This window comes from Columba livia, chromosome 2, assembly GCF_036013475.1.
Source record: "Columba livia isolate bColLiv1 breed racing homer chromosome 2, bColLiv1.pat.W.v2, whole genome shotgun sequence".
Lineage (NCBI taxonomy): Eukaryota > Metazoa > Chordata > Aves > Columbiformes > Columbidae > Columba > Columba livia.
Window position 1 is genome coordinate 122,109,181 of NC_088603.1, and position 25,880 is coordinate 122,135,060.

Sequence of the window (25,880 nt, forward strand, 5' to 3'; positions counted from 1 at the left end):
ATATAATCAGTGCTATGATCCTTTCAACTCAAAAATCATCATATGTCAAGCACTAAGCTCATCTGGCCTCTAAAAGTGTATGATCTTATCTTGATTTCACCAATTTTCTCACCTTTATAAAATGAACAGTCAGTTTAAGTTCACAATGGAAAACTTTATTATAAATAGATTTTGCAAAGTTTAATACATATTCTTAGTGGAAATTCACATGACAATAAAGCAAATTCCTTTACAAAGCCAAGTTTGCTGAAAAATAGCAACGAGCCAGATAAGACTTCATTTTGTTGCCTCTTCTATGAGGCCTCATGTTTAGCAATTCGCTCAGTTTGGTCCTAAGATGGCAGTTTCCATGTCAAAACCAGAATATTAACTGAAGAACCAAACTATTTTAGCTACTTAAGATTAAGTTTACAAGCCATCTGATTTCTAGGAATCAACAATGAAAATTAAATACTTAATTTTAAAATGTAACAAGCAGCAGATGAGGAACATCCCACTTCACGTGAATCACACACAAGTACAGAAGACCATGATAGCAGTTACTCAGGAATTGAAATCGTACCTTTCTCAAATCAAATCCCTATATCAACATTAAAAGCACAAATTTAAGTCTATACTTTTACATAAAGTACATACTTATATATACTAAATTCAACCCTGATTCAGTTAAAACAGTTCTGTATTAAACATTTTTCTGTTAGTTAACGTGACAGTGAAGATGGCATCTGAGAGTGAGAAAAAGCTACCAACAGTTTAAGACTGATAAAGAAGCCCAGTAACTGCAAGCTTTGATTAATCCAATGTCATTCTTTTGCTTTATGAGCCCACAGTACATGTTTTCTAGAAGCAGACGAAGCATCTTCATGCTTCCCCCAGCCTTTGCCAAGAGGCGTACCAGCAGTGGCTGCTACTGTGGATTTCAGGTTAGCCAACAAACCTTTCCTGGCTTTTTGTTGTTTTAGCTCCTCTACAGAAAAATGCTTTTTCCGTTCCTCAAGTTCTTTTTGCAGGGAAGAGACTGTTTCTTCAAGCTCAAGAACACGTGTAGCCCAGTTCTGAAGACTATTCATTTCTTGATCCTATGAGGATAAGCCTGTTTTAGTCATGTGAACACTCTGAAGTCTTTTTCATGTAGTTTTCTGTTTCAGATTATTTGACTATATCAGTAAACACCCCTACTATTACTATGCCAAATGGCTATTCAGTACCTATTGCTTCTGAATTACTTCTATGTAATTTAGGGAACAGCAAACTACAGGACCATCAGATCTAGTTAGAAACCAAGTCTGACTGAAGAAGCTGATGCTAAAATGTTTAGCCACACTATGCAAAGAACTGCTGCTGTTCTAGGAATCAAATAAAGGCGGCTTTCCTGTCCTAAGCTGCAATTACTGAAAACAAAACTGGTCAAATCAAAACTCTAATCATAGTCATAAGTCTGCTAACCAGGACTGAATAAACACTTTGAGTGGGCAGAACACAGAGTCTTCAAGATGCTCTCTAATCCTTGCGGTTAACAAAAGGTCACCTTCCTATGTTTCTTAATTGGTTCCAAGACAAAGAAGTTCAAGGTGAATAATTTTCGGTCTCAGACTAAAAAGCATGCAGAAGTGAATTTAATGTTCAAAGAAAAACTTCACTGTTTAGTACTATACCCTGCCTTTCTTCATTTGCAGATGACAAATGAGGCATAGATACGAACTGGCAAGAGGTCAACATTTTCATTTTTTTATTTAGGAGTCTAGTTGATGTCTGAGGTCAAATGCTGTCAACTTTATGGAGTCCCTGCTTTTGTAAGAAAGATTTGTTCTATTTCAGTATTAAGTAGTTTACCTGCCCATCTATCTTATCCAGCTTGGCCACCTCTGCAGGAGTGTCAGTATAGCTTTAAAGCCAGGAGTGTCAAACTCATTTTCACCAGAGGTAACTACTCCTACATTTATACCGTCCTAAAATTACATTTGGCACTTTGAAGGCAACTGTGAGGCTGATGCAGCCCCCCAGTGAAAATGAGTTTGACACCCCTGCCCTAGATCCTTAGGTCCTGTTGCACTAACATTTGTGCACTGACAGCTTGCTTACCCGCAGAAAAACACTTCATGACTAGAGTTATGAGTAGTATTTTCTTTACCTGACAATATTTTGTGGTATTTTTAGATTAGCAAGAATTGTCCGCACACAATTACCATGTCTATCAATTAAATTGAAAAATTACTCATGTTACAAGATATAAAGTCAAGGAGCAAAACACAAGGGCTCTGAGCTCATAATTCAGGAAGTTAGGGATGGAAATAAAGAAAAAAATACAAAAACAACAACCAAAAAACCCCAACAACTTAAGTAAAAGCATGGTTTGTGTTGGAAGGGACCTTTGAACATCATCTAGTCCAACCCCCTGCAATGAGCACGGACATCTTCAACTCCATCAGGTTGCTCAGCGCCCCATCTGGCCTGGCCTCGAGTATCTCCAGGGATGGGGCATCTACCACCTCTCTGGGCAACCTGGGCCAGTGTTTCACTACCCTCATAGTGAAAAATTTCTTCCTCATGTCTACCCTGAATCTCTTCTCCTTTACTTGAAAGCCATTACTCCTTGTCCTATTGCAAAAGGACCTGCTAAAAAGTCTGTCCCCATCTTTCCTACAGGCCCCCATTAAGTAAGTGGCCACAAAAAGCTCTCTCCAGAGCCTTCTCTTCTCCAGGCTGAACAACTAGAACTCTTTCAGTCTTTCCTCACAGGAGAGGTGTTCCATCTCACTGACAATTTTTGTGGCCTCGTCTTGACCTTCTCCAACAGGTCATGTATTTCCTCTACTGACGACCCAAGCTGGACACAAGACTCCAGGTGAGGTCTCACCAGAGCAGAGAGGGGCAGAATCACCTCCCTTAACCTGCTGGCCACACTTCTTTTAATGCAGCCAAGGATAAGGTTGGCTTTCTGAGCTGCGAGCACACACTGCCAGCCCATATCCAATCTTTCATCCACCAGTACGCACAAGTCCTTCTCCACAGGGCTGCTCTCAATCCCTCCATCTCCCAACCTGTACTGGTACCAGGAGCTGCCCCAACCCAGGTGCAGGACCTTGCACTTGCCTTTGTTGAACCTCATGAAGTTCATGTGGGCCCACTTTTTCAGCTTGTCCTCTGGATGGCATCCCATCCCTTAAGACTGAACAGTGTATTTACATGTACAAATATACAGAAACATCCAGTAAATTTATAGATAAAAGCCATATTAAGTTGCTTTTGAAGTGTTTACAAACCTTGAGCATGATTGTATGCTTCAGCTGACTGTTCTCTTCTGCCATTTTTCTGTAGCCTTCATTAGCTTCTAGCAGGGTTTCATTTAATTTCTGTATTTTAAGCTTCAGAGCTTTTATAAGCTGAAAAAAAAGAAAAACCCATACACACTGAAGTTCAAGACAACATGTTTTACATGAATTTTGTTTATGACTAGAACTCATACAGACACCGCAAGCATTTCTATTTCATACTGAACAGTGCAAACTAGAAGATCAACGCAATGAAGACAAAGTCTGCTTCTCTCAACCTCCTGTGTTGCAACCCATCATGTCTGGTGTGATGAAGCTACAAGATTCACACAGATCTGTCAATCAAAGAACAGCAGCACAGACTAAGCTACTTCTGGAACAGCCTGCTCCTTTTCAGTAAGGGTAATTGAAAGAATGTCCCTGTCTCATTAACACTATTCATATAATGAACTGGAGCACAGTTACAGCAGAAGACCTCACCTTTCTGATAGGAATATTTGTGATTAAGTCCTGAGAGGGAGAAGAAACTCTGAACCAGCAAAATTAATGTCATTGATTTACTTCTACACAGAGAGAAAACATCTAGATTGCTAAAGAAACAAACAAACAAACAAGTTTGCCCACATTTAATGGCTGAATGGGATGGAAAGGGAAAAAAAAAAAAGTAGTGAATTACTCACCACACATGCACAGATATGTGAGGTAAAGCAGCAGAAGGGCACTGGTGGAACCAACTGCTTTCGAGTGCTCTCACTGCAGTTATTGCCAGACAGCAATCCCATCATTCTAACACTTTCAGGCCACACAAAACAATACTGTATCCCCAAAACAAGCATAAAAGCCAAGGTTTCTTTCTAGCATCAAAATTTGAAATTGACATAGGAAATGGAAAATGCTGTAGAGCTCTCAAGAACAGGATTGGAAAACAAGTGCCAGGGCCATAACATGAGACATTAAACTTGGTAAGGAAAAAGTTATTTTTGGAGTACATTTTCTCAATAGAAAAGGATTTAAGTTCCCTTTCCATTTACATGGTTTATTAGAACCAGCTGGAACTGTTTCTCCAACCCCTACTCCTATTTGTTATTAGTGAAAGGAACAAAGCTTGTCTCTTCCCTTCTCTCCATCCTCTTTAAACAGGGGAAACTAACTATAGCCTTACAAGAAGTTCATTCAAGGTGTAGACTAAAAATGCATACCTAAAACTAATTAATATTTCTTTCCCATAACATAGCCTAAAGCTCCAGATTTACACCTCTATGTGTTACTCAAAACACAAGGATCTTTTTTGTTTGAAGAACAGAGACATTACCCTTTACTTTAGTTTAAGGGGATAGTGGAGTTCAGTACTTACAGAAAGGACTGGTTTAAGGCACAATTTGGCTTTCAATCTAACCTGTTACCACATTCTACAACTGTTCCCCTGTGCATGCTCATGCAGCATTTCAGGAAGGAAGGCCATGACAGCAATGTTAACAACACATTCCAATACAAGGCTATACATACTTCCCTGCTTCCAACTCACATCATGTTCACCATGTGACTTGTTACTGCAGTAGATGCCTTTACAAACTAGAGTAAAGCCAGAACACAGCCAGTCTCTGGCAAAAGTCATCCACAACTGGGCCATATTATAAACTTGACACTCATTTGCAGGAATCTTCATGCTGCTGTCTACAGTGCAGGTCTTTAAGCACTGAACCACACCAGAGTTTAGGACCATTATCCTCAGATTTGTTAAATACTAAGCAAGAACTACCTCTTCCTTCTCTTTGCATTGTTTCTGCAATCCTTCATTGGCTCTCTTCATTGTCTTGTTCATAAGATCTAAAGGCAAAAGAAAAGTTGCTTGTTTATACACAATACCCAAAGTAAACTGAACTTTGAATATCCAGATTATATTCCTACCTAGTTCCATGTTATTTTCAGTAGTCAGTATATCTGGATTTGGACTTCCCAGAGCCAACAGCCTCCCTGACTGTTCGTCAAGTTGTCTTTCCAGTTGCAGTATTTTATTCTCTCTGTCCTGAAAAAAAAGAAGGGCATGTGATAGAATTTGTCTAAATGTCTGCTTAACCTGATGCACTACTGCATATCCTTCAATTATACTACACATGTATATTCAGTTTTAAAATAATTTCAGGTAGAAATTGTGATGGTTATGGTTGAGAAATCACAGAACGGAATAACACTCATACCACAAGACCTTCTTGGAGGAAGTTACTTTACACAGGAGTCAACTCTTCCAGTCTGAAGATATCCAGACTGTATTAAAAGTAACCATATGGCAAGAAGGAAACTTCAGTGGACCTGTGGTAAGCACTGTTGCCAGTTAGCTTGCTAAATAAGGAACAACATATTTCATATAACTAAATTTTAATCTCAAGTTCTTTTTCAGTACCTGTCAGATTGCTAGGGTAGTGTTTCAGTGGGAGAAATAAAACAAGAGTCACTTTCAACAAGAATTATTCATCTAATTCTGGTTTGCTGAAGCTGCCCACTCAGATTTCATGTTGTGCTCTCCTTTGTCAATCAAGACTTTTACATCTTACAAATCATCAGTTTCTTATCTCACTTGCTACCAGGACCATCGTGTTCTTTGAGTCTTTTCTTATGCAGCCCTGTGGCCAGTCTAAGTGGCAGCTATAAATACAGAGGGCACTACTAAAAGTCTTCTCTTCCACCCCAACACAGGGTATAGCTAGGGCTTAAGTCAACATAAAACCAGAGTTTAAATGGGGGAAAAAGACAAGTGTGAAGGAATTGGAAAAACAGAGGCCATTATAAAATACAGCGTTGCTTGTCAGCACCTGAATGGAGAGCTGTAAAAGCAGAAATGTTGATATATCACAATCTCCAGCAGAAACCCACTTCCCTCATATCTTGAAAGGAACCTGCCTACCAGTGGAGTGAGATGTCTTATTGGTCCCTGAACAGGAGAGTGCAATGAGCAAGCACCACTGGTGTACACCACAATTGTTCTATTCCTCCACTACAGACTTCCTGAAAAGGCTGAGACCCACAGGCCTTATCTGTTGTCTGGACGCACTTAGCTGTCTATGCAGAGGTTAGAAGACTGATGGAGTTGCACATGGCTAACATGGCTCAGCTGCAAAAGGAATAGCAATTTATTGGGCAGTTCCAGGTATAAGTACATTCAAGAGATTAAGTTCTCTCCTGCATAAAGCTTGGTATCTCATCAGTTTCCTGTCCCACAATCCTCCCTCTAGACCTTCAGAGCAGAGATCCATTAATAATTAAAATAGCCACCCCATACTTAATGCCCCGCCAGCCCTTTCAGACTAGCTTTTCACTCTACACGCTACAATTCCAAGATCTCTAAAAAGGCAGACTACTGTATACACCATCCCTCTAGGTGTTTCAGTCATTGCACTACAGAGATAAAGATGACTTGGATTTAATTGAAAGATCAGGAAGTTTAGGTATACACTACAGGTAGTGTTAGACAGAAGACATCTCTATCCTTATGGTTAGCACTGAACACCAAACCAGAGAGGCTGAACTGATAGATATTTTCACTGTTACATTTAGAATTCCCAAATGATTCTGTTATGGAAAAGCAAAATTCAGAGTTGAGAGACTAGCACACACTTTTTAGTAGCAGTCAAGTCATACATACCTCAACTTTCTCTTGTTCAGCTAGAAATTCTTCTATGGGAACATAATGATCTTCAATTTGTTCCATTGCACACACATAGGCATGTTTCTTAATGGCCTCTTTATACATTTCAAATTTGCTCTCCAGTTTTTCTTCATAACTGTCTTTCATATCTTCCAAGCGGTTGCTGAGGAGAACATGTTAGTTTTATTTAACATATTAGCATCCCAGCTATTACAGTTTTACTATACGTGTTCAACTGGAAACATGCACCTTATTAACCTAATCATAAAAAGAGTAAAGTTAAGGAACAAAGAAGTACTTTTTTCTTCTTTTTATTCTCAGTCCTCCCATAGGCTTGCACCAACAACTTCTACTTGGCAAACACCAAGAAAAGTGCTACAGAAGAACACATACTGAAGATCTATCAAACAGAAGTTTTATTGAAAAAAAATCCACCAACATGTCGTGACAGAAACGACTACACCCAATTAGACCTGACATTTGAAGCATATTTCTGGGGGTGTCTTTTAAATTGGGGTTTCTTTCTTTGATTGATTGTGGAGTTTTGTTGGTTGGTTGGTTTGGTGGGGATGTTTTTGTTTTTCCCACCATTAAAGATAAATGCCAAATTTGTTTTGCCTTATTATTTCAATACATTACACATTACTTCTGTCATGATTAAAAAAAATGCCCTAGCAGTGACACAGAACATCACTTCAAAGTGTCACTGCTGTTTCATGTGTTTGGCCAAAAGCACCCAAACCGTTTTAAAGTCAGTGCAGGTGCTAAATCATAGTGTGTTCAGCTGGCAACTTAACTTGTGGCTAGTGTCTGTTACCAATTCAAACAGTAGGAAACTGATTTAAAAAGAGAAGAGTTAGGAGGAAGTGAATTCAGCTTGAGCAATCTAGACACACTTGAAAAAAAAAAATTATTAACATGAGTGCAGGCAACCACAGCAATTTATAAAACAGTAAGCTAACAGTGGTTCATAAGTCATCTGGGAGCAAGAATCCAGGAGAGCTCAAATAGATACAATTTAAACTACCTTAAGCACATGCATGCATATTAACTTAACCAAATGTAAGTTTTGGAACAATCACAAACCTCAGTGGGGTACCTGTAACAATCTTCCACATCTGCTACATACTAATAAAAAGTCAGGACAATCTCCAGCTATTACAAATTAAACAGAAAAATTCAACAGAAAGCAGAACTTTTTTCATTGTACATGGGAAGAGGCTGATCTATACAAGTTTATTTTCATGTTCCTTCCCTTTTCATCAGAAGCTTTGAAACTGTCCAGCCCTGACTTCTCTAAATAAAATGAATATGCATGCCTTGCATATATATATATATATATATATATATAAATATATATATATATAAATATAACTGTATGCATTTATATATGTGGAATCCTTTCAGTCTTGAAGAGGACTGCAATATGACTTGCCTCCAGGCTTCCTCTGTTTCCAACAGCTGTCGAAACATCGCTTCCGCCATCTCTTTACGTATCTTCACCTCCAGAAGGAGTTTACTTTGCCTTTCTGCAACTAGCTTCTCCTTTAGGTTCTCTGTAGTTTTCAAGAGATCCTAAATTTAACATATTTCAGTTCAGAAAACAAGGCAGAAACACATATTGATACTCATGTCAAATGAAATATTCATAGAGACAGCCATCCACAGAGGGCATTTCTACAAGCCTATATTTTCAGGGGGGCTGCACAAGAGGTTAGATACTTTCAAACACTAATTTCTACTGCAAAAACAACTTTTTGGTATCTTGATGGTTTCCACTATCAAAAAGTTCACTGTTTTGGCATTTAAATATTAATTTGTACAACTGTTAAGCATAAAGCCTACTTGATTTTTACAGTTTATTGCTATTAGATTGTATAGCTTTCTTTTAAAAAATGCTGCACCTTAACTTATTCCTGCTATTCCCACACCTAAGTGATGCTTCCTTACTCTTCTTCTTGAGCAATTAGTTGAATTCTAAATTTAGCACTTGGCCTAACTAGAAAGCTGCAGGCAGCCTTCCAGAGCTGCACTTGTTCCCTCAGAACCAGACCACTTTAAGTCTAGGTCTGCCTGACACCACACAGAAGCTTACAGTTTTCATTTGATACAACTTGCAGCACATCTCTTATGGTAAAATATTCTCATATTAGAACTAATAGCGATGGCTTTCTTGGGTACAATTTTGAGTAGATATGTATCTACCTCATGACTCAGAATGGTGATGTCCACTTCCTCTTCTGTGGAGGTTTCAGTACTGTCAGGAAAGTCATCTACAGCTATGTTAGCATCAAAGTGCACAGCAGGTTTGCTGTTGCCTCCAGCTAGCTTGGGTGGAAAATAATCAAAGTTTTTGGGTAGGATTGGCTGAATTACCTGGAAAATACAGAGTTGAACGCAGTGATTTATCAGTGCTGTCAGTATTGCAGGTATCAGAATACTAGCAACAAGTGGAAAGAATGCATTGTTGTATTTACATTATATTTAATGATTATGAGAACAGTAAAGAATTGACATGTCTTTTAGCAGACAAAAACATCTATCAATATGAACGTAAGACTTCACAAAGTGAAAATGGGAAAGATTATCTACTAAGAAATGTAGTATGCTTGTCTAGAAAGGTGTGTTTGCTTCCTCTAAATTACAAGGTTTTGGTGTATTTTCCTGGAAAGTTCATAAAAAGCAGCAAATCCCTAAAACATTTGCTCCTTCCTGAGCTACTGTGACTAGGATTCAGCAATACATGCTAGTTATGTAAAGATTTTAAGTATGCATGTCATGGGACAACATATCCCAGAAGCTTGTCTCCTCGGTGCTCTTATGATGAAAGTTACAACCAAACTGAATTAGAAAAAAGTCTCTTGGATATCATACTACACATGTCATTACAGACTTGGAACGCATCAGAACTAATCCATGGTTCCAGACTAGAAACGGACCTTATTTCTGCCATGAAACACAGCACAGTCCACCATCCCAGTCCCTGCAAGAAGCAGCTTCCAAGAAAGTGGAATGAACTTAAGACCAAACATCAAACCCTAATGGTGAATTTAATGGGAGGTTGACAAGCAGAAGAAGCAAAAAAAGCCTGAAAGCTTTATCAGGGGGAATTTTGCCTTCAAAGGAGAGAAGCACACTATTTTCAAGCATTACCTTACAAAAAAGTATTCTCTTTTTGTTTGTTATTAACTACTTGCACTTTGCCAAATAGGAGCAATGCAGGCACAAGAGATCTCATTCAGACTACAAAATAAGATGGTAGTTCTTTTACTACCACCGCTAGCTGTCCAAGAAGTTTGAAACAACTGTCATCTTGGGCAACAGATGCATAACTGCACACAGGTTAAACAATCCATCAAAAGACGAAATCAAAACTTTGCATTTGCTCAGATAAATGGTAAATCAGTCATATCTGAAAGTACTCTGCCTACTTTTTAGACAGAATGTCAGTGGTGTAGAATTGAACAAGCCACAGATAGCTGCGGCTATCTTCACTTCTTACCATTAATAGGTTTGAGGATGAGCAAAACTACTGGAAACCTTTTAGAGGGAAGCCACACGCAGAAGAATTAATATGATGCATCAAGGATCCTAATCACACTCAAGTCCATGCAGCCTGATCATTTCACAAACCATTAGTAATAAAGAATGTAGTATAGCAGAGAAAGTAGATGCACTCTCACCTGTTTGGCTACAGCTGAAAATTTCATTACATGTAGTGTTTCATCATATGTGGAAGCATGCTGATTAACATTGACAATTATACAAGCTTTGCCTTTTCCACAAAAGAATGGCTGAAACAGACGAGTCAGTTTGCTCTCTCTGAATGGAATATAGCTTGGCTTCATCCTCATGGATAAAAGAATAACAAAATTGTGAAAAAAAAAAAAATAGTGGGACACTGTAACATTGCTTAATTCTGTTCCTCTCTTTCAAGAAACAGATCCAGTAAGATTTATTTAAGCCTAAGCTATTTCACATAAAAAAATATGGTCCTTCCTGGATCTCACAACAAACTGAAGTATTTAAAAGTAAAAGTAGTACAGCATCTGCATCACAGTTCCCTAGTGTTAGAAAACAGATACTGGAACAAGCCAAAAGGCTAAGTATAGGACATTTGTCAAATGTCTGATGAATCTACCTGCATAATCTGGAGGTGGAAGGGAACAAAATGGGGGCTTTGTACACAAAGAGCATTGCTCACGCACACACTGAAAAAAGCTTGGTAGTTTGCCGCTAACTGCTCATTTTCATTCTCCACAAACAACAATTTTAAAGAAAGAATGTTCACTTCAGGTATTCCAGTGACACCTGTAACAAAGATGGCCTACAAGCTTTTGTAGATTTCCATTTGACCACGTGAATCCCTTGCACAAACATAAAGGAATACTTAGGGTTTCAACCTAAAACTTGGCATGTTGTTTACGACTTATTACTTACTTTGGATTTTGATTTTGCTTCAATGCTGCAATGCATTTTCCTAGGATATGAAGAGAATTATTAATATTTCCTGCTTCTTTTAGTCTGTCTCCAAAGGCTTGTGTTTTATTACACCTCTCTGATCCAGCCAAGTCACAGAAAGACAACCTGCATGAAAGATTTATCCAGAACACACATACAAACTTATTTCTAAACAGTACAAAAATAGAACTGCATTTCTTTTGACCTCTTAATGTGTCTAACGTGTGAATGAGTGGCTTATTTCAGCCTACCTAGATCACAGAATAAGTTGTACTTTAATGTTGATGTTTTGTCCAGAAGGCACTACACAAGATATTTAGAATAACAGCACTAACCTATCTTCCCCCTGTATACAGAGATACTTGAAAGAGCCTGCTGCTCCTAAAATAATCTATTCAGCACATTCAAAGAAGTCTGCCTGTAGCATGCATTTAGAACTTTGCAGACATTCTTACAGAAAGAATTCAGTTTAGGAATGCAAATTTTCTTGCAGTCCTAAAGTGCAGACAAGATGCGTTTATGAAACAGTTTTGCATAGTGGGGCTGTACTACAGAAGCACTTCAACCATCACCTTCACCAGGTCCAGCACTGAGAAGACTGCAGGACAGTAGTGCGCTTCATTACGCTGCAGTCTGCCTCTTTTTGGGTGCAAAACCACCTGTTTCCTACTGCAAATAAGAAGCCAGAAGTCCTTCCCAGATCACCTTAGAGCTCTTTATTTGGCTATAGCATTCATGTGCTACTAAACTCAGGCTACTGAATTGTCCCTCATGGTACAATGGGCTACAGAAAAAATAAATTCCTTGATTATCCAGGATTAAATCACTTCATAGGAAGAAAGCTCTTGAAATATGGAAATACAGAAGTTAGATAGTTTATGTAACCCAACTATTACTCACTTACATGTACATTTATTTACATAAAACAATACCTTTCTAAGATCGTAGTCTTTCACAGAGTTGAAATAAGTACATATTACAGTATGCATATTAACCAGGCACATATTTCAACTCTGTGAAAGGCTATGATCTTATGATCTTTATCCTTTTCAGTACAAGACAAAGAGTTGTTTTCTTTCTTAAGCAACATGAAAACCCTGTCATTCATCTAAGAGCTACTGCAAGCTTTCCCAGGGGAATACACCAAGACAGGGTACAGCAAAGAATACAGATGCAGTCATTTCCCCAAGTTATCTTTCCTCAGAGTATTTATTATCATAATGCCTCACAGCGAGGTATATTTATTACCATTTCTGCTCAGCAGAGACAAGAGACAGTAGGAGCTAAGACTGAACTAAAATACTCTGTTACAAGACTATCCTAATTTTTCCAGATCAAGCTAAATGGACAATTAATCAGGAAAATAAAATTTTTAAAAGGCTATCTAAATTCCTTGAAGCCTAAAGATGGGCCACTTCCTCTAAATTACAAAAGAACAGAGAATTGTAAGGACTGGGCACTGCTCTTACTGGGAGCACATACACTAGCATTTTAGGTCAGAAGAACGGCTTTCAAGCAAATCAACTGATGATCCCCTCTTATTGTACATTGTACCACGGAGGAGTCCCAGAGCATGTCACCTGCATTCTTTTTGGATAACAGCCTTGAATTTGCATTCCAGCAGCACATCAAATTTGCTGTCACAAAAAGACATTGAACTCATAACTCTAGTCTAGTCTTAAAGTCGAAAGATACACTGCCGTAGCTTGCACTTTCAGTCTTCAGCACTAGCTGCTGCACTGACTTTAAAAATTGGGTTCTGTCAGTCAGTCATTTGACTTCTACCCGTCTGAAGATTTAGCGTGGTATTACATAGTATAATTCTGTCCCCAACCCCTCTATTATATAAGGCAATATACATATATTTCCCTCAATTTACGTACTACTGACAGAGCTTCAAAAGGCTCCTTCAGTCAAACCTGAACATAATACAAGTGACAGGGAAACACTTCTGTGCCTGTCTCTATCAGGCTTCCAGTCAGATGCAGCCAATGCAGCTCTATCTTCCTTCTCAGCTCTCAGACAATTTATTAAAAGAAAGTTCACCAGTTCAGCATACTTATCAACTTTTCACCTTATCAACTTTTCTGAAATATTTACATTCTCATAATCAGCTGAAGCATCCACTTACTCTGAAACTCCAAGAACATGTGGCTGAGGCTCATCAGTTAGTCGTAGTAGCCTGATTGAAAAGATACTGTGACTGGAATGGAAAAAAATCCTTTTTAAGTACCACAATTATGAAAATTAAGTGGTCACTGAAGCAAAGTAAAATTTTTATTCTACAGAAAGTTTGGTGCTGAAGAACAAACAAGAATTCCCTCATTTACATTAGTTGCCTTCAGAATGCATTTATTCATCAGCAAAAAAGAACAGCAATAAAAGTTGTACTTTGTGACTTTCCATTTCTTTCAATACAGGAGAGGGAAAAATACCACATGAAGGCTACAAGCTGTCTTAGAGAAAGTATAAACCAGACCACCTAAGTCTACTGATCAGGAGATGAGTACCCAGATAACCAATTTGTATAAAAACTTTAGGCAGTATTTGAACTCAGTAAGTCTGATAGAATTAAATTATTAGAAATAAAGGTGGTAGGAGTAGGGAATAAGTCAAGGTTCACCAGTCCTGTAGTTTTGCCTACTTCAATATATGCACTTATTTGATCAGTTTTGAAATTACTCTGCTTTCTACAAAGATTGAATTTATAACACTTGACTATACAGTTTTTCTGTTTTAGACATCAGGCTACAAAGGCACCAGACATGCTGTCTGAAACTAAAGAGAAAAACCCCAGAACCAGAAGTGCCCTGTCCCCAGTATATCCAGTAAATCAAGAAGCACAAAAAGCAGACTTCTCCAGCATAGAGTTAAGGCAGTGCTTTACTCCTCAGCAACATTCCCCAATTTAAGAATGTAGTTTGTTTGGTTTCTAAGGAAAAAAAAAAAAACAACACACACACACAAAAACAAACTAACACCACCACCACAAACAAAGCCACAATTTAGAAACAAACTAAGTGGAAGTCAGCATAATCTCTGAAGTAAAAAGGGGACATTCTAGGCACAAAACTCTGCCAGAAGAGCACACAATTCTTTTCTGCACTACTTTGGGCATGATAAAATTCAGGTGGAATCATAACATGAAGTGTAATGGCCACTGTCTTTAGCGTAACTCTTGCTTTTTAAAGAAAAAGCGGGCTTAGTAACACCATATTAACTAAATATACAAGATGGCCTTTCCATACTTAAAGGCCAGATTAATAAGAAGGCATTAAAATCAAGTAAGATGGCAATTTCAACAGAAAGTATACCACCTCCTCTCTATCCACCACCTTCCACTCTATCAAACCAGATTCTCCCTGATCCCTCTCCCAGAGCTGGGTAAGAGCTAGGGGTTTAATTCTTAAGATACTAATTAAGCTCAGCAAGGACACAGCAAACTAAAAGCATCTAAATATTCTAGCAGCACTCCAAAGTACTTCATTACTTGCTCCTTCCTACATTCCCTACTGACAGGCTCCAAGTTTCAAAGAATTATACTGTTGGTGGTAAAGAATGATCCAGCTTTTCCTTCCACATCCTCACACAGCTATTCCCACTAAGCACCATTAGCATTTGCCAAGATGTGTGGCACTGTTAGCACTCAAAAATGAAATGATTTGGTCTTTTTAGTTGTCCAAAGCCATGAATAGCTATCCAACTCCAGATACTGTTAAAGTCACAGGCCCTCTCCTAACTTTCTTCCAGAAAGAATTTCATAATAAAACCAGAATAATCAAGGAAAGTCTTAGGTTATTATTGAAGAGTGGGTCATTTCAAAGATATTCTGAAGTCTCCCCCTCCCTTCCCTCCTCCTCCCCCATTAGAAGAAAAGAGAGAGTATGCTTATAACTAGAGGAACAAACCTCCTACTTGATTGCTCATTCATTCTAGTACAAGCAAAGCTTCGGTTCTTGTTTCCTATTTTTAGTATTTTGCAGGCTTCTTCAGCACTCTGAACGTTAATCCACTTTAAGTCTGCAAAAAGAGATGTTTTACACACACTTCTGATCAAATAAATTCTATTACAGTGCTGAGGTCATAATATAGTAGTATTACCTTTAATATATGAATTTCCTCCTTGATCCTCACAAATTCTTAAGACTCTGCGCTTCTGAGCTTTTGATGCAGATAATACATTTAATAGGTCATACACATATTCATTATAAATTTCACAAAAGGAAATCCACACAGATGCTTGCATTCTTTGGTGCATTTTAGTCCTATATATGTCAAGTGGAACAAAGTTGTTCTCTGCTAACCCAAAACAGAGAAAGAGTTCAATCATTGGAAAACTCATTGATAAATTTTAATTGCAGTATATACAACCTTCTAAAAGGAGGTGTGTATATATCTGTGTTGCACAATTCAGATACATTACAACTTCGAGTTTACCCAAGAATGTTCAAACTTCTCAGCAGCCACCAGTAACCAGAATATGCCCGAATTCTGAGCTATTGCCCCCCTCCACCACAAGCTTCCAGCAGCTTATACGTTAGTTTTGCAGAACTAAGACTCCCTCTTTCCCGCAAAGGAGCAAAGCTACCAAAATATTTTTACATTATTACTCTTTCTCTTGAGCTGAGCCGTTAAAACTTGGTTTAAAACTGTAGGTATTTATTACTTTAAAGTACACTATAGATATTTTAAAATACACCAATATTTAACAACTCACATTCCTAAATTACTATCTTTTTTCCCATAAAATTTTTCTACTTTATTTTACCTAGAGAATCAGAAGGAAGACTTTTCAAAGTACAGTTGGAAGAAGTCGACTCCACACCACACATATTTGTAATAGTATTTGAGATGCTTTCTGTCTCCTTGAGAATATAAGAGACAGTTACATTGCCATGAACAGACTGAGATAGCACAAGTAAAAAAAATGACCATAATTTCCATATTTAAGTTTTAAATATTGAAGTGGTATTAAATGTTAAGCCCCTCTTACTCTGTCTGCAAATGAAATGTTTTTAACAATAACAAACAAAAAAAAAAAATCAGTAAGTGCTCTTCCCCTCACAAGGACTGTTGTTTTCTGCCACTCACAGCAACCTTGTTTGGAGCCCAACTGCTGCTAATATAGTAGGCTTTACAGTTCTAGGAGAAAAATGATCCTCTGTCAGACTGCAACAGCCCAGAATTCCTTTATGAACTGGTAGGTAAATCTGAACAACTGATCAACCAAAAGAACTGGAAAAGTAAGTTTCTCTCAGGGGCAGATGGCAGGGTGGTGGGCTACAGAGAGACTAAAGCAGCAGAGATTACTAATTGGCTTGCTTGTTGCAAATCACAGGCTCGTGTCAGGTCTGTGAGAGTTTGAGTCAAACTTAAAGACCTCAGACAGAGTGAAATGATGGCTTCATAAAGGACTTAAAGATCTGATAAACCAACAGTCTATGTTGGTTTAATTCAGAGTGAATTAAAAGGCCATTAAAAAGCCTTTACATATAACAGCACAGTTTAAGTACACACATTTGCTGAATTTCTTTACATCAACAAAATTATTTTTAAAACCTGCAAAGACTTGTGAAAACATAGGCTTCACATTACCTCTAGGAAAACTGATGTAATGAATTAGCAATTCCCAGTATTTAGAGATCTCAACATCTCCAAGTGTAACACGACCTCCCTCTCCATATTTTATACATGATGCAAATTTTCATTAGGACATTCACCCTGATTTCCCAAAACCCAATCCTGATAGAGGGTCATCTTACAGTAGTAGAGGGGAACAGATTCAAAGAAGTAAATGTTTGTGTCCTAGCTACTAGAACGCAGTGCTAAGCTCCTTATGGATTCTCTACTGATGCCTATGTTAATCACTTGGTATGTTCAAAACCAGATTTTTTACAAACATAAAAGTATGAAGCCATACTTTCAGATCTTCCATTTTAGAGATAAACAGCATACAATTGTATTGCAGCTTATTTTATAAACTACCATTCTGCAAAGACTGCATTGTCTATACGTTTACGTTGCTTGACTATAACCACAAGCATGCATTCGGTAAAGTACAAAGCAAAATTCTAAAGCAGGGTGAGAGACCAAGACACAATGCACACCTATGCATGTCAAAAATGTAATGGAATCTAAAAAACCCCAGTACTACAGCACTTGTGCATGATAAGGTTTTGTAAAGGTATTTCAACATAACTGAGTTAATTAGCTACATTGCTATACTGTTCTTTAAATCCTAAGACCAAATATAGAAAAGAACACGAAGATGATTGTCTGCAAGCAAGTGGGAACAGGAACTGACATTATTTGCCAGTGACAGAAGCTGATATTTAATAGCAAATATGAGGACAGGTGGGAATAGGAATGCAAGTAAAGCTGCTTTTAATCCAGTAAAAACCAGAATTTAATCCAGTGAATAGAACAAGGGAAGGGGAGGAAAGACACGGTGTGAACCATTCCAAGCAAGAGTTTTTACAGCAGTACTGTATAGAGAACATGGAGAGTAGAACATGAAAATACAAAGGTATTGCAGTAACTTGGAGCAGTTTAAACTGAGAAAATGAAAGGAATAGCAGGCTCTTTCTGCATGACATGTAAACTGAGCCTGGGAAAAGGGCCTACAGAAATCCACGTAAACTAAAATCAAGCCCACCAAACCTTATCTGCTCTCAGATTGCAAGCCTGAGTGAGCATCCAAACAGCAAGGCTATTCACAAGCTGTGAAGAAGCACAGCTTCAGTACTGGGGATAGCTGAGCTATCCCTGTGGAAACGTTGTAACACACAAGCAAGGTCTTGTATTATTTTCTAGATGCATTTTTACCTTTCTGATGGTAGAGTCTTGCTTGCTTTTCACTGTAGTGCTTCAACATCTAGATCACCTACTACAACACCCAGTAACTAAACTATTAATAAAGTCAAGCTGTGATTTAACAGAAAGGAATATTTGTAAAATATAGCTATCTTCAAAATCACATATTTGACCTCCTATTCTAGACCTTGAGCTCCTGCTTTTTCCTTCTTGCAAGCTTGTAGGTTTCACAAAGTTTTTCAAAATATTTACCTACTACCTTCCTGACCATCTCGGTTTTGATGTAATACCCTCACCTCCTGCGCATACACACACAAAGCACGAGTGAGCTTTTAAGACACTTTCAAAATATAGACTTACACATCTTTTAGATTGTTCATCCAAGGTCTTTCCTCAAAAGTTAACCAGACTCAGACTAAATGAAGTTCAGTTTGCACTTTAAATTAAGCAACAGAATTTAGAATGGAACTTTGCATATGAATTTAATTCATAGAAGGAGACTCTATCAGACCTAACTGGAGTATTTTATCAATGATGGCATTAAAGGCCACAGAAAAAAATAAAATGTGGGCAATCACTACTTCTATACTTCCCAGAATTCACAGTTGCTTTGAATGATAATCCCAAAATGCAGTAGGCTCACAGTTCAGGTTGAAAATGTTCTGAATGTATGGAAAAAAGGCCAGACATCTTGTGACAACTTGCAGCTGGGCTTCGAAGTATAGAACTGTCACACACACAAGGGTGCCCATTTTCCAGTGAGATCCGTTTTGTACACTGGAAATAGAAATGACTAGACAATGAGAACAGGAAGCTGCTACAGTAAAGACTTCTCTATTCTACCTACAGTTCTTCAGATAATCAGAGTTAAAGATACATACTATCCTCTAAAGCAGACTGTAATCCTTTTAGGAAATTCATTTTGTGTCATTTCACTCCACTTGCTGTATCAGAAAAGTTTCTTTATGACGCTACATAAATCACAGGTTTACAAACTTCTGCTTTCTTCACTGCCCCTGCTAAAACATCACCATTATCTCTTCTGAGCTAGTCCTCGAGTTTGAACAACTGCCCAGTGATCCAGCCCAGGAACCTGACCCAAAAGAAGATTAACTTAAAGAGAAGCAAGTCTTGGGTCAGCTCTCGGAGGCTTTTCAAGGGCTAGCATCGACACAATGTCAGAACTGCTCCTCTATGGAAATCCAGGCTTTGACTTCACTATGGTTTTTGGTTTGACCTGTGTGCTGCCTGCTGCAGAACATTCTTCCAGTTTACCCTGAGCTCCAAAACCAGCCAGTTGCCTTATTATTCCAAGGTTCACCAGGTATCCACAGTGTAGATTTAAATAAATCTGAAGAAGTGATAGTAAAACATATTTTATTAAAGAGAGTCTGTTAGGCAGTTTTTAAGCAGCTTCATTCAGTAACAAGGAAGTATTTGGTCGCTGACCTCTTTCAGTGATGCAAGAACAGCACTTTTTATGGCTTCTTCTTGCTTAGCTTGTGCTTCTTCTAGTTTCTTAACAGCAGTGCTCAAATATGGCTTGAAGTTCATCTTCAGGTACTGCCTTCCCCTTATGTGGTTAAAAATCACATCAACTGAACGAGGTAAAATACCAACATCTTTTGAAGTCCCTTAAAAATAAGAAAACAAAATTTAGACATTCATATAAACTTTTCATTGGATTTTGACTTGGCTGTTATATACACTTTTTGGCAAGCATTTTATACCTTGGATAGTGAATGTCTTGCCCGCATTTGTAACCCCATAAGTAAACACAAGTCCATTCACTCCGTTAACATATGCTCTTACTATCTCTTTCATTGAGCCTTCAAAAAATTCACTCTGAGTAGTTTCTGGTCCAAAGACCTTGCAGAAGGGAGAAATTAAAGAAAAAAAAAAAAAAGAGAGAGAAAGAAAAAATGAGATAAATGGCACAAAGAAGTTTAGAGTATCAAAATATTCAGCATTGATTAATAGTGACTTGTTTTTCATCGGAGATACCAGCTTAGTTTTCTGTCTTGCCTGAATCACTTTTAATTCAACATTTTCTGTTGGGTTCTCAAAGGACGCCAGCTTAATTCTGAGGCAATTAGGCGTGTACTTATTTCTGAATATTTTTCTGCTCCTAAAATAAATTGGTCAGAATGTTACTGAGCACATACCTTTTAGTGTAGACTTTCAAGAGCTCTGCTAGTAACACACAACTCCCTTCTCACTCAATACCAGTCACTCACAATTGATGAAAAGATCAACATTGCAATGGTCTAAATGACTCGATGCCTGGAGCTGTTTATCGTGTCACATTGTAAGAACAAAAGTTCTTGCAGTAGGTAACAGAGTCAAGAAATGTACTTCCAGTATAGAAAGTTTAAGCAGTTAGGCTGCTATTCCTTCAAATAGACACAGGCTTACATAAGTCCCTTTTAACAGATGATTTCCTGTAGCACTTCCCAGATGAAGGCATCTGAAGGAACAGCAGAACCCCTGTAAGTCTGTGCCTACAAGAAGCTTCTGTGGCATCTCATCAAAGAAAACAACAGAGCTGCCAAAGCAGCTTCCTTGTCTTATCTAATAGGCACCTCCATTGTAACACAGCTTTCTTGACAGCTTAACAGTAAATAATAAGCAGCCTGGGTTTAAGGCACGTACCACCACATGTAATTCAAAGAAGAAAAAAAACAATCATATTACATGATATAGCAGAAAAATCTATTTTTGTCATTACACTGGAGGAAAAAAATACATATATAACTAAAAATTAGAAAAAAAATGCCTACCTGAGAAAAGGTGAACCTGTGCACAGAATGACCAATTCCTCTTTCACTGTTTTTCACTGCAGAGGACTCTTTGGGTGCACTAAGGATTACTGTCTGGCAATCTTCAATAGTTATACAACCCTCAAAAAAACAAGACAAGGTAAACCAAAACACCACATAAAATTATTTAGGAAGAAAGCTATCTGGAGAAAACAAACAAACACACAACACACCACAACCAGTGGAACACACACCAAAACCCATACGCTAGTGTTTTCTATTTGCCTTAGTTACAAAGAGTTGCAAAATTTACAGATAATCTCCCAAGGAGTGTAACAACTAGAGATATAGCTACTTCACATGAAAACCAGAGTGTTTTCTAAGAGGTTTACAACTTCTCTAGGATTTGTTCCAGTAATTTTTTTTAAATGCTTTCTAAACTCTTATTTTGTGATTGTGGCCCACACAATCCTAGCCTTGAAAACAAAGCTATATAGAAATCTAATGCCTTTCTATACTTCAATCATTTTCAGTGTGAAACAAGCTATGACCAGCATAAATAAAATAAGTTTGAAGCATTATGCTTTGATTGATAGATGGTGTTATCAGTAAAGAAGGAAACTGAACTAGTTTCAAGTAATTCAATTGCTATTTCTCAATTAAGTAAAGGTGAGATACAGTTACTTAGCACTTACTACCTAGATAAATGCAGAATGCAGCATCACAGAAAAATTCATTTTACAGCAGACAGGTTACCAAAAAAACAAACTGAACTACCAATATAGCTTAACAGTGTCTTGAAGCATCAGTCACAAGGATTGACTGTAACTTAATCTGACATTCATGTTCAGAGGCTGGACAGAGCTGGTAAGACTAATAATCCATGTGTAGCATGTACACAGGAAGTACTGCTCTTCCTAGGAGTCTCAATTCACAAATACGTTTATCAACTGGTATAGAAGCCCTAAGAAGCTGGGTACTGAATGTAGACCAATCACTTGCTCACTGTGCCAGGCTCTAAACCCATATACTCTCTAACATTCCTCCCACATCACCAGGAACAAGAACTCTGGTCAGATGCACTGAATCCTAGAGAGCTTCAGAAGAATCCAGCATCTGCAGCACGTGCCATCATCTGCCACTGGCCTCACAGTAGCTTGTGAGAGGCCTTGAAGGAGTCAGATCTGCAGAGCTGGAATGCCACTGGTAACATGTCACTCTCATTGTCTCCCCCAGCTAAACCCACAGGTAAGGTGGGAGAAGTTTGACCATTTCTGGCACTGTACACATCATTTAAATCCAAAGAAGACAACTTCCTGCTCTCCAGCAGGTGACTCCAAGAGAATCACTGGCAGTTGTATCAAGAGTACAGATTTTTATCCAGAGCTCTTAAGCTTTGCTTGCATACATCATTATCTGTATAAGCAACAACAGATCAGTTAACCTGTTGGCTGTCTCTGTTTAAAGCATCAGCCTACAGCTATAAAAAATAGGGCTTGAGTTCTAGTTCTTATTTTCTTGTTGCATATTTTGAACAAAGATGCTTTCCTGAAAATGATGCACAGCAGGCAGGAAAAAAAGGACCTAAAAATGAAGTTAACTTCTCATTGATTATAGAAATAAAAAGGGGTTTTTGTTTGGTTGTTTTTTGTTTTGGTTTGGGTTTTTTTAATTTGTTACAAAGTATCTTCCTCATAGATTCAGGTGACAGTTAAGAATATCAGTAGTAGAAAATATTAAAGATGTTGAAGATCTTTCAAGCATTCCTAGTTTTCTAAGGCTGAGGAAAAAAATCTTCATACCATGCAAAATAGGTTCTACAGCTAACACGTTGGAAGGTCAACTGTTTTATCATGAACGACATGAAGAAAAGAACTTTTAAAAAAATTTAGTACAAGCTTCAAATTTTTTTCCTCCCACCCTGCTTTTAAAAACAGATATTCTCAGTAGTTGTCATTTAGTCAGAAACTTTCCACTCCAAATAGGAATAAGACATGAACGACTCAAAACATTTTGATTTTGTAAGTCAATTTACCATTACAGCCTACTCAGACTGCTGAATAATACCTAACATGAAGCGCTGTGTCAGTGCATACTACCCAACGAGAACTGCCTAAGAAAATGCGAATGGAATTTGAGGGAAAAAAAATAATAATCCAAGTGAAAAAATACAAAGGTTCCAACCCTAGCAGATTAAATGCAAGAATACATTTTTTTAAAAATAAGCAAATTGCAAAGAGCAAATCATAACTAATATTAAATCCTCCTCTGAATAGGTCAGGAACAAGAGGTCTATCAGAGAGCCTGTGAGACTGCAAATATGAGGGCTGGGAGATAAACTGCAGAGACCTTGGTCTCCAAGGACAGCTGGATGAATTCATTGTATCAGTGTTCACAATGGGGAGTAGGGAAGGAAGAGCATTCTGTGTGTGTAAAACACTGAAGCATTTGAATCTGACAGTATAAGCTGTAGAAAAATTTGACAGGAAGAGCAGCAAATCACCAGGACCAGGCAGTAGACCGTTCAGGCATTCCACAGAAATGCAGTGGTTGGATCCCTGAATTACTCCCAGAAATGCACAATTTCTTGCATGAAACTCCTTTGTTTCTTGAGCACTATAGAGTCAAGAATGACATGACCTTTTAAATAACGCCGCTGGCAGACTTCTGCAGAGCTACAGGTGTGCACCTCTCTCCCAGGCAAAACAAATCAGTAAAGGTTATGATTAAAAAAATAAATTAAAATTACATTAAAATTACATTTATCCAGGTGCCCATTAATTCTATTTGAAAGCAGTACACAGTTTTTACAAAAACAAACTCCTGGCTTACAATACTAGGCATTCTTTCTGGGAGGAGAAAAACAATTCTACAACTAACCTGCGATTCATGATTTTCAAGCTCTGCTACAGAAAAGGGTCTCACTCGCAAGAAGACTTTCAAAGGCTGATATGCCTATTTATTAAAAAAAAAAAATGTTATAATGGCCACTTTTAAAATAGAACATGCTCAAATCATATCAGCATACATCTCTGATGCAGTACTAGCTATTTTATCCTACTGCCTTTCTCCTTCCTTGTGAAGTTCAAATTTTAAGCTTTCATTTGCTTCTTCACCTCCTAATGTCCTCAAGTAACCACTTTTTTGTGTCTGTCCCCACTCCCCGTGTTCTTTTATGACAAAGTCAAGATTTTAAATTAATAGAGCACAGTGTCAGAAGCATAAACTGCACTGCTTCCACCTTCTGGTCTCCCTCTGTACTGAACTCAAGCTGTATTTTTTAACAGCTGCTGTGCAGTACTGCACTTCCATTTTGTACGGGACATGTTCAGTTAATATATTGACACATTCTTAGCCTCAAGAGACTGCTTCATTACTACCCTCCAGGCACTAGCTCCTCATCTTTCTCACAGTAACAACCATGAAACAGTTCTCAGTCACTAAAGTGGTCTCTTCCACCCCATACCATTATACGAAGACCTCCCCACACAAGTGAAGCCATAACAGCAGTGAGATTTTTAGAGGGATCCCAGCATTCCTTCCTTTTGCACAGAGCTTTGAAGTTCCCACTTCGGCAACTTGTTCATTCAGCAGATGGATTTAGTAGAGCTCTCCACAGCCCTCTCATGACCAACACTCCACTAATCATGCAAAATTAAGTCATCTGAGAGAAACCTATCATTCTGAAAAAGCAGAGATAGCTATACTATCTTCAAAAGTGTAGTGCAGCACAGCATTATATAATTTTATTTCCAAGCTCCTAATAAGTTTTCAACAAGGATCTATTTGCTTTTTTGGCTTACTAAAAAGAGCAGTACAGTCACACTACATTCAAAGTGCAATTACTGAAGTCCTTTACTTTCTTGTCAAAAGCTTAGTACAACACTTACGTAGCACTGACCATCTGCATTTGCTAGTGGCTATGATCTGTTTGTAAGCAATGAGAGGCAAGCAGAAAAATCAAACCCATCTTGGGGGCACAGGAATACAGCAGTTCTTACTGAACTTTGCCAAAGCTTAAAAAAAAAAGCGTATAATCAGAAGACATATTACAAAACCATCCACACCTCCTGTTCTTCTGTATCAGGCAGTACTGTTGACTCCATAGGTGAGGGTTTACCCTCTATGTTCAGAAAAGAAACTGATTCCAGCATATCAGATACTTCTGCAGAAACATAGCTTTTTCCCTCGTCATCCATTGTTCTGCGCAAAGGAACTCATAAGAAAAAAAAATAAATTCATTTTCTTATGGAACAGGCAAAAATACACAGAGAGCAAAATAGAAATCAGGGTAGCTTGTGTATAAACAAGCATTTCTTGTATGGTCCTCTAAAGCAATAAGGGAGTATGAAGGAACTGACAGTTGGCTTATACTAAGAAACACACAAGTGAAAGCAGACTGACGGCCTCGGTGGGGCACTGCTCCTATCCACCTGCGTGCTAGACCACGGCCTGCGACCCCCTCCCCTGAAACGCTCCACACTCCGCAGCCGCCAGGGACTCGGCCACCGCGCCCCCGCTGCCCGGGCTCAGCCCCGGGGCCACAGGGCCCCGCCTCAGCGAACCCTCGGCTCAGACAAGGCCCCGTTCACAGAGAAAAGAGACGGCCTAGGCGGACGGGGCAGCCACCGCCAGGCGGCAGGACCCTCCTCAGCGCAAGGGCGGCCGCCCACCGGCCGGGGGGAACCGGCTGCGAGGCTCCGAACCGCCCCCCGCCGGGAACCAACTGCCGGTACCTCGCCGCGCGCGGGAACCCGCCAAACAGTCCCTCGCGGGCACCGGAGAGAAGATTTGGGCAGGGGACGGCGGACGCTGATTGGCCGAACGGGAGGGAGTGGGCGGAGACGGACAGGCCCGTTGCGGGTATGGGCGCCGCCGGCAGGGGGCGCCGCCGCACAGCAGAAGGCAGGCGCGCGCCGCCAGCCCCGAGCC

General features: G+C 38.8%; 1 protein-coding gene across 4 annotated transcripts; it reads right to left on the reverse strand.

Moving 5' to 3' along the window:
- Positions 1-133: 133 nt before the first annotated feature.
- LOC102084035 (kinesin-like protein KIF20A) lies at positions 134-25,880 on the reverse strand. 4 transcript variants are annotated; one of them, XM_065053570.1, is made up of 19 exons: positions 25,685-25,880; positions 25,016-25,151; positions 23,829-23,903; positions 20,970-21,089; positions 19,920-20,058; positions 19,639-19,823; positions 16,145-16,241; positions 15,478-15,675; positions 15,285-15,396; positions 13,508-13,579; positions 11,356-11,502; positions 10,599-10,764; positions 9,121-9,291; positions 8,351-8,490; positions 6,913-7,078; positions 5,181-5,298; positions 5,032-5,099; positions 3,264-3,383; positions 134-1,079 (listed from the first exon to the last, which is right to left on the reverse strand). In XM_065053570.1, the coding sequence occupies exons 2-19, from the start codon at positions 25,145-25,147 to the stop codon at positions 804-806; spliced, it is 2,502 nt and encodes an 833-aa protein (XP_064909642.1). In that variant the 5' UTR covers positions 25,148-25,151; positions 25,685-25,880; the 3' UTR covers positions 134-803. The 4 variants fall into 4 exon arrangements, with proteins under 4 accessions (XP_064909642.1, XP_064909641.1, XP_064909640.1 ...); XM_065053569.1 differs by having other exon boundaries at positions 25,016-25,164; positions 25,685-25,879; XM_065053568.1 differs by lacking the exon at positions 25,685-25,880 and adding an exon at positions 25,335-25,555 and having other exon boundaries at positions 15,478-15,672; positions 25,016-25,164.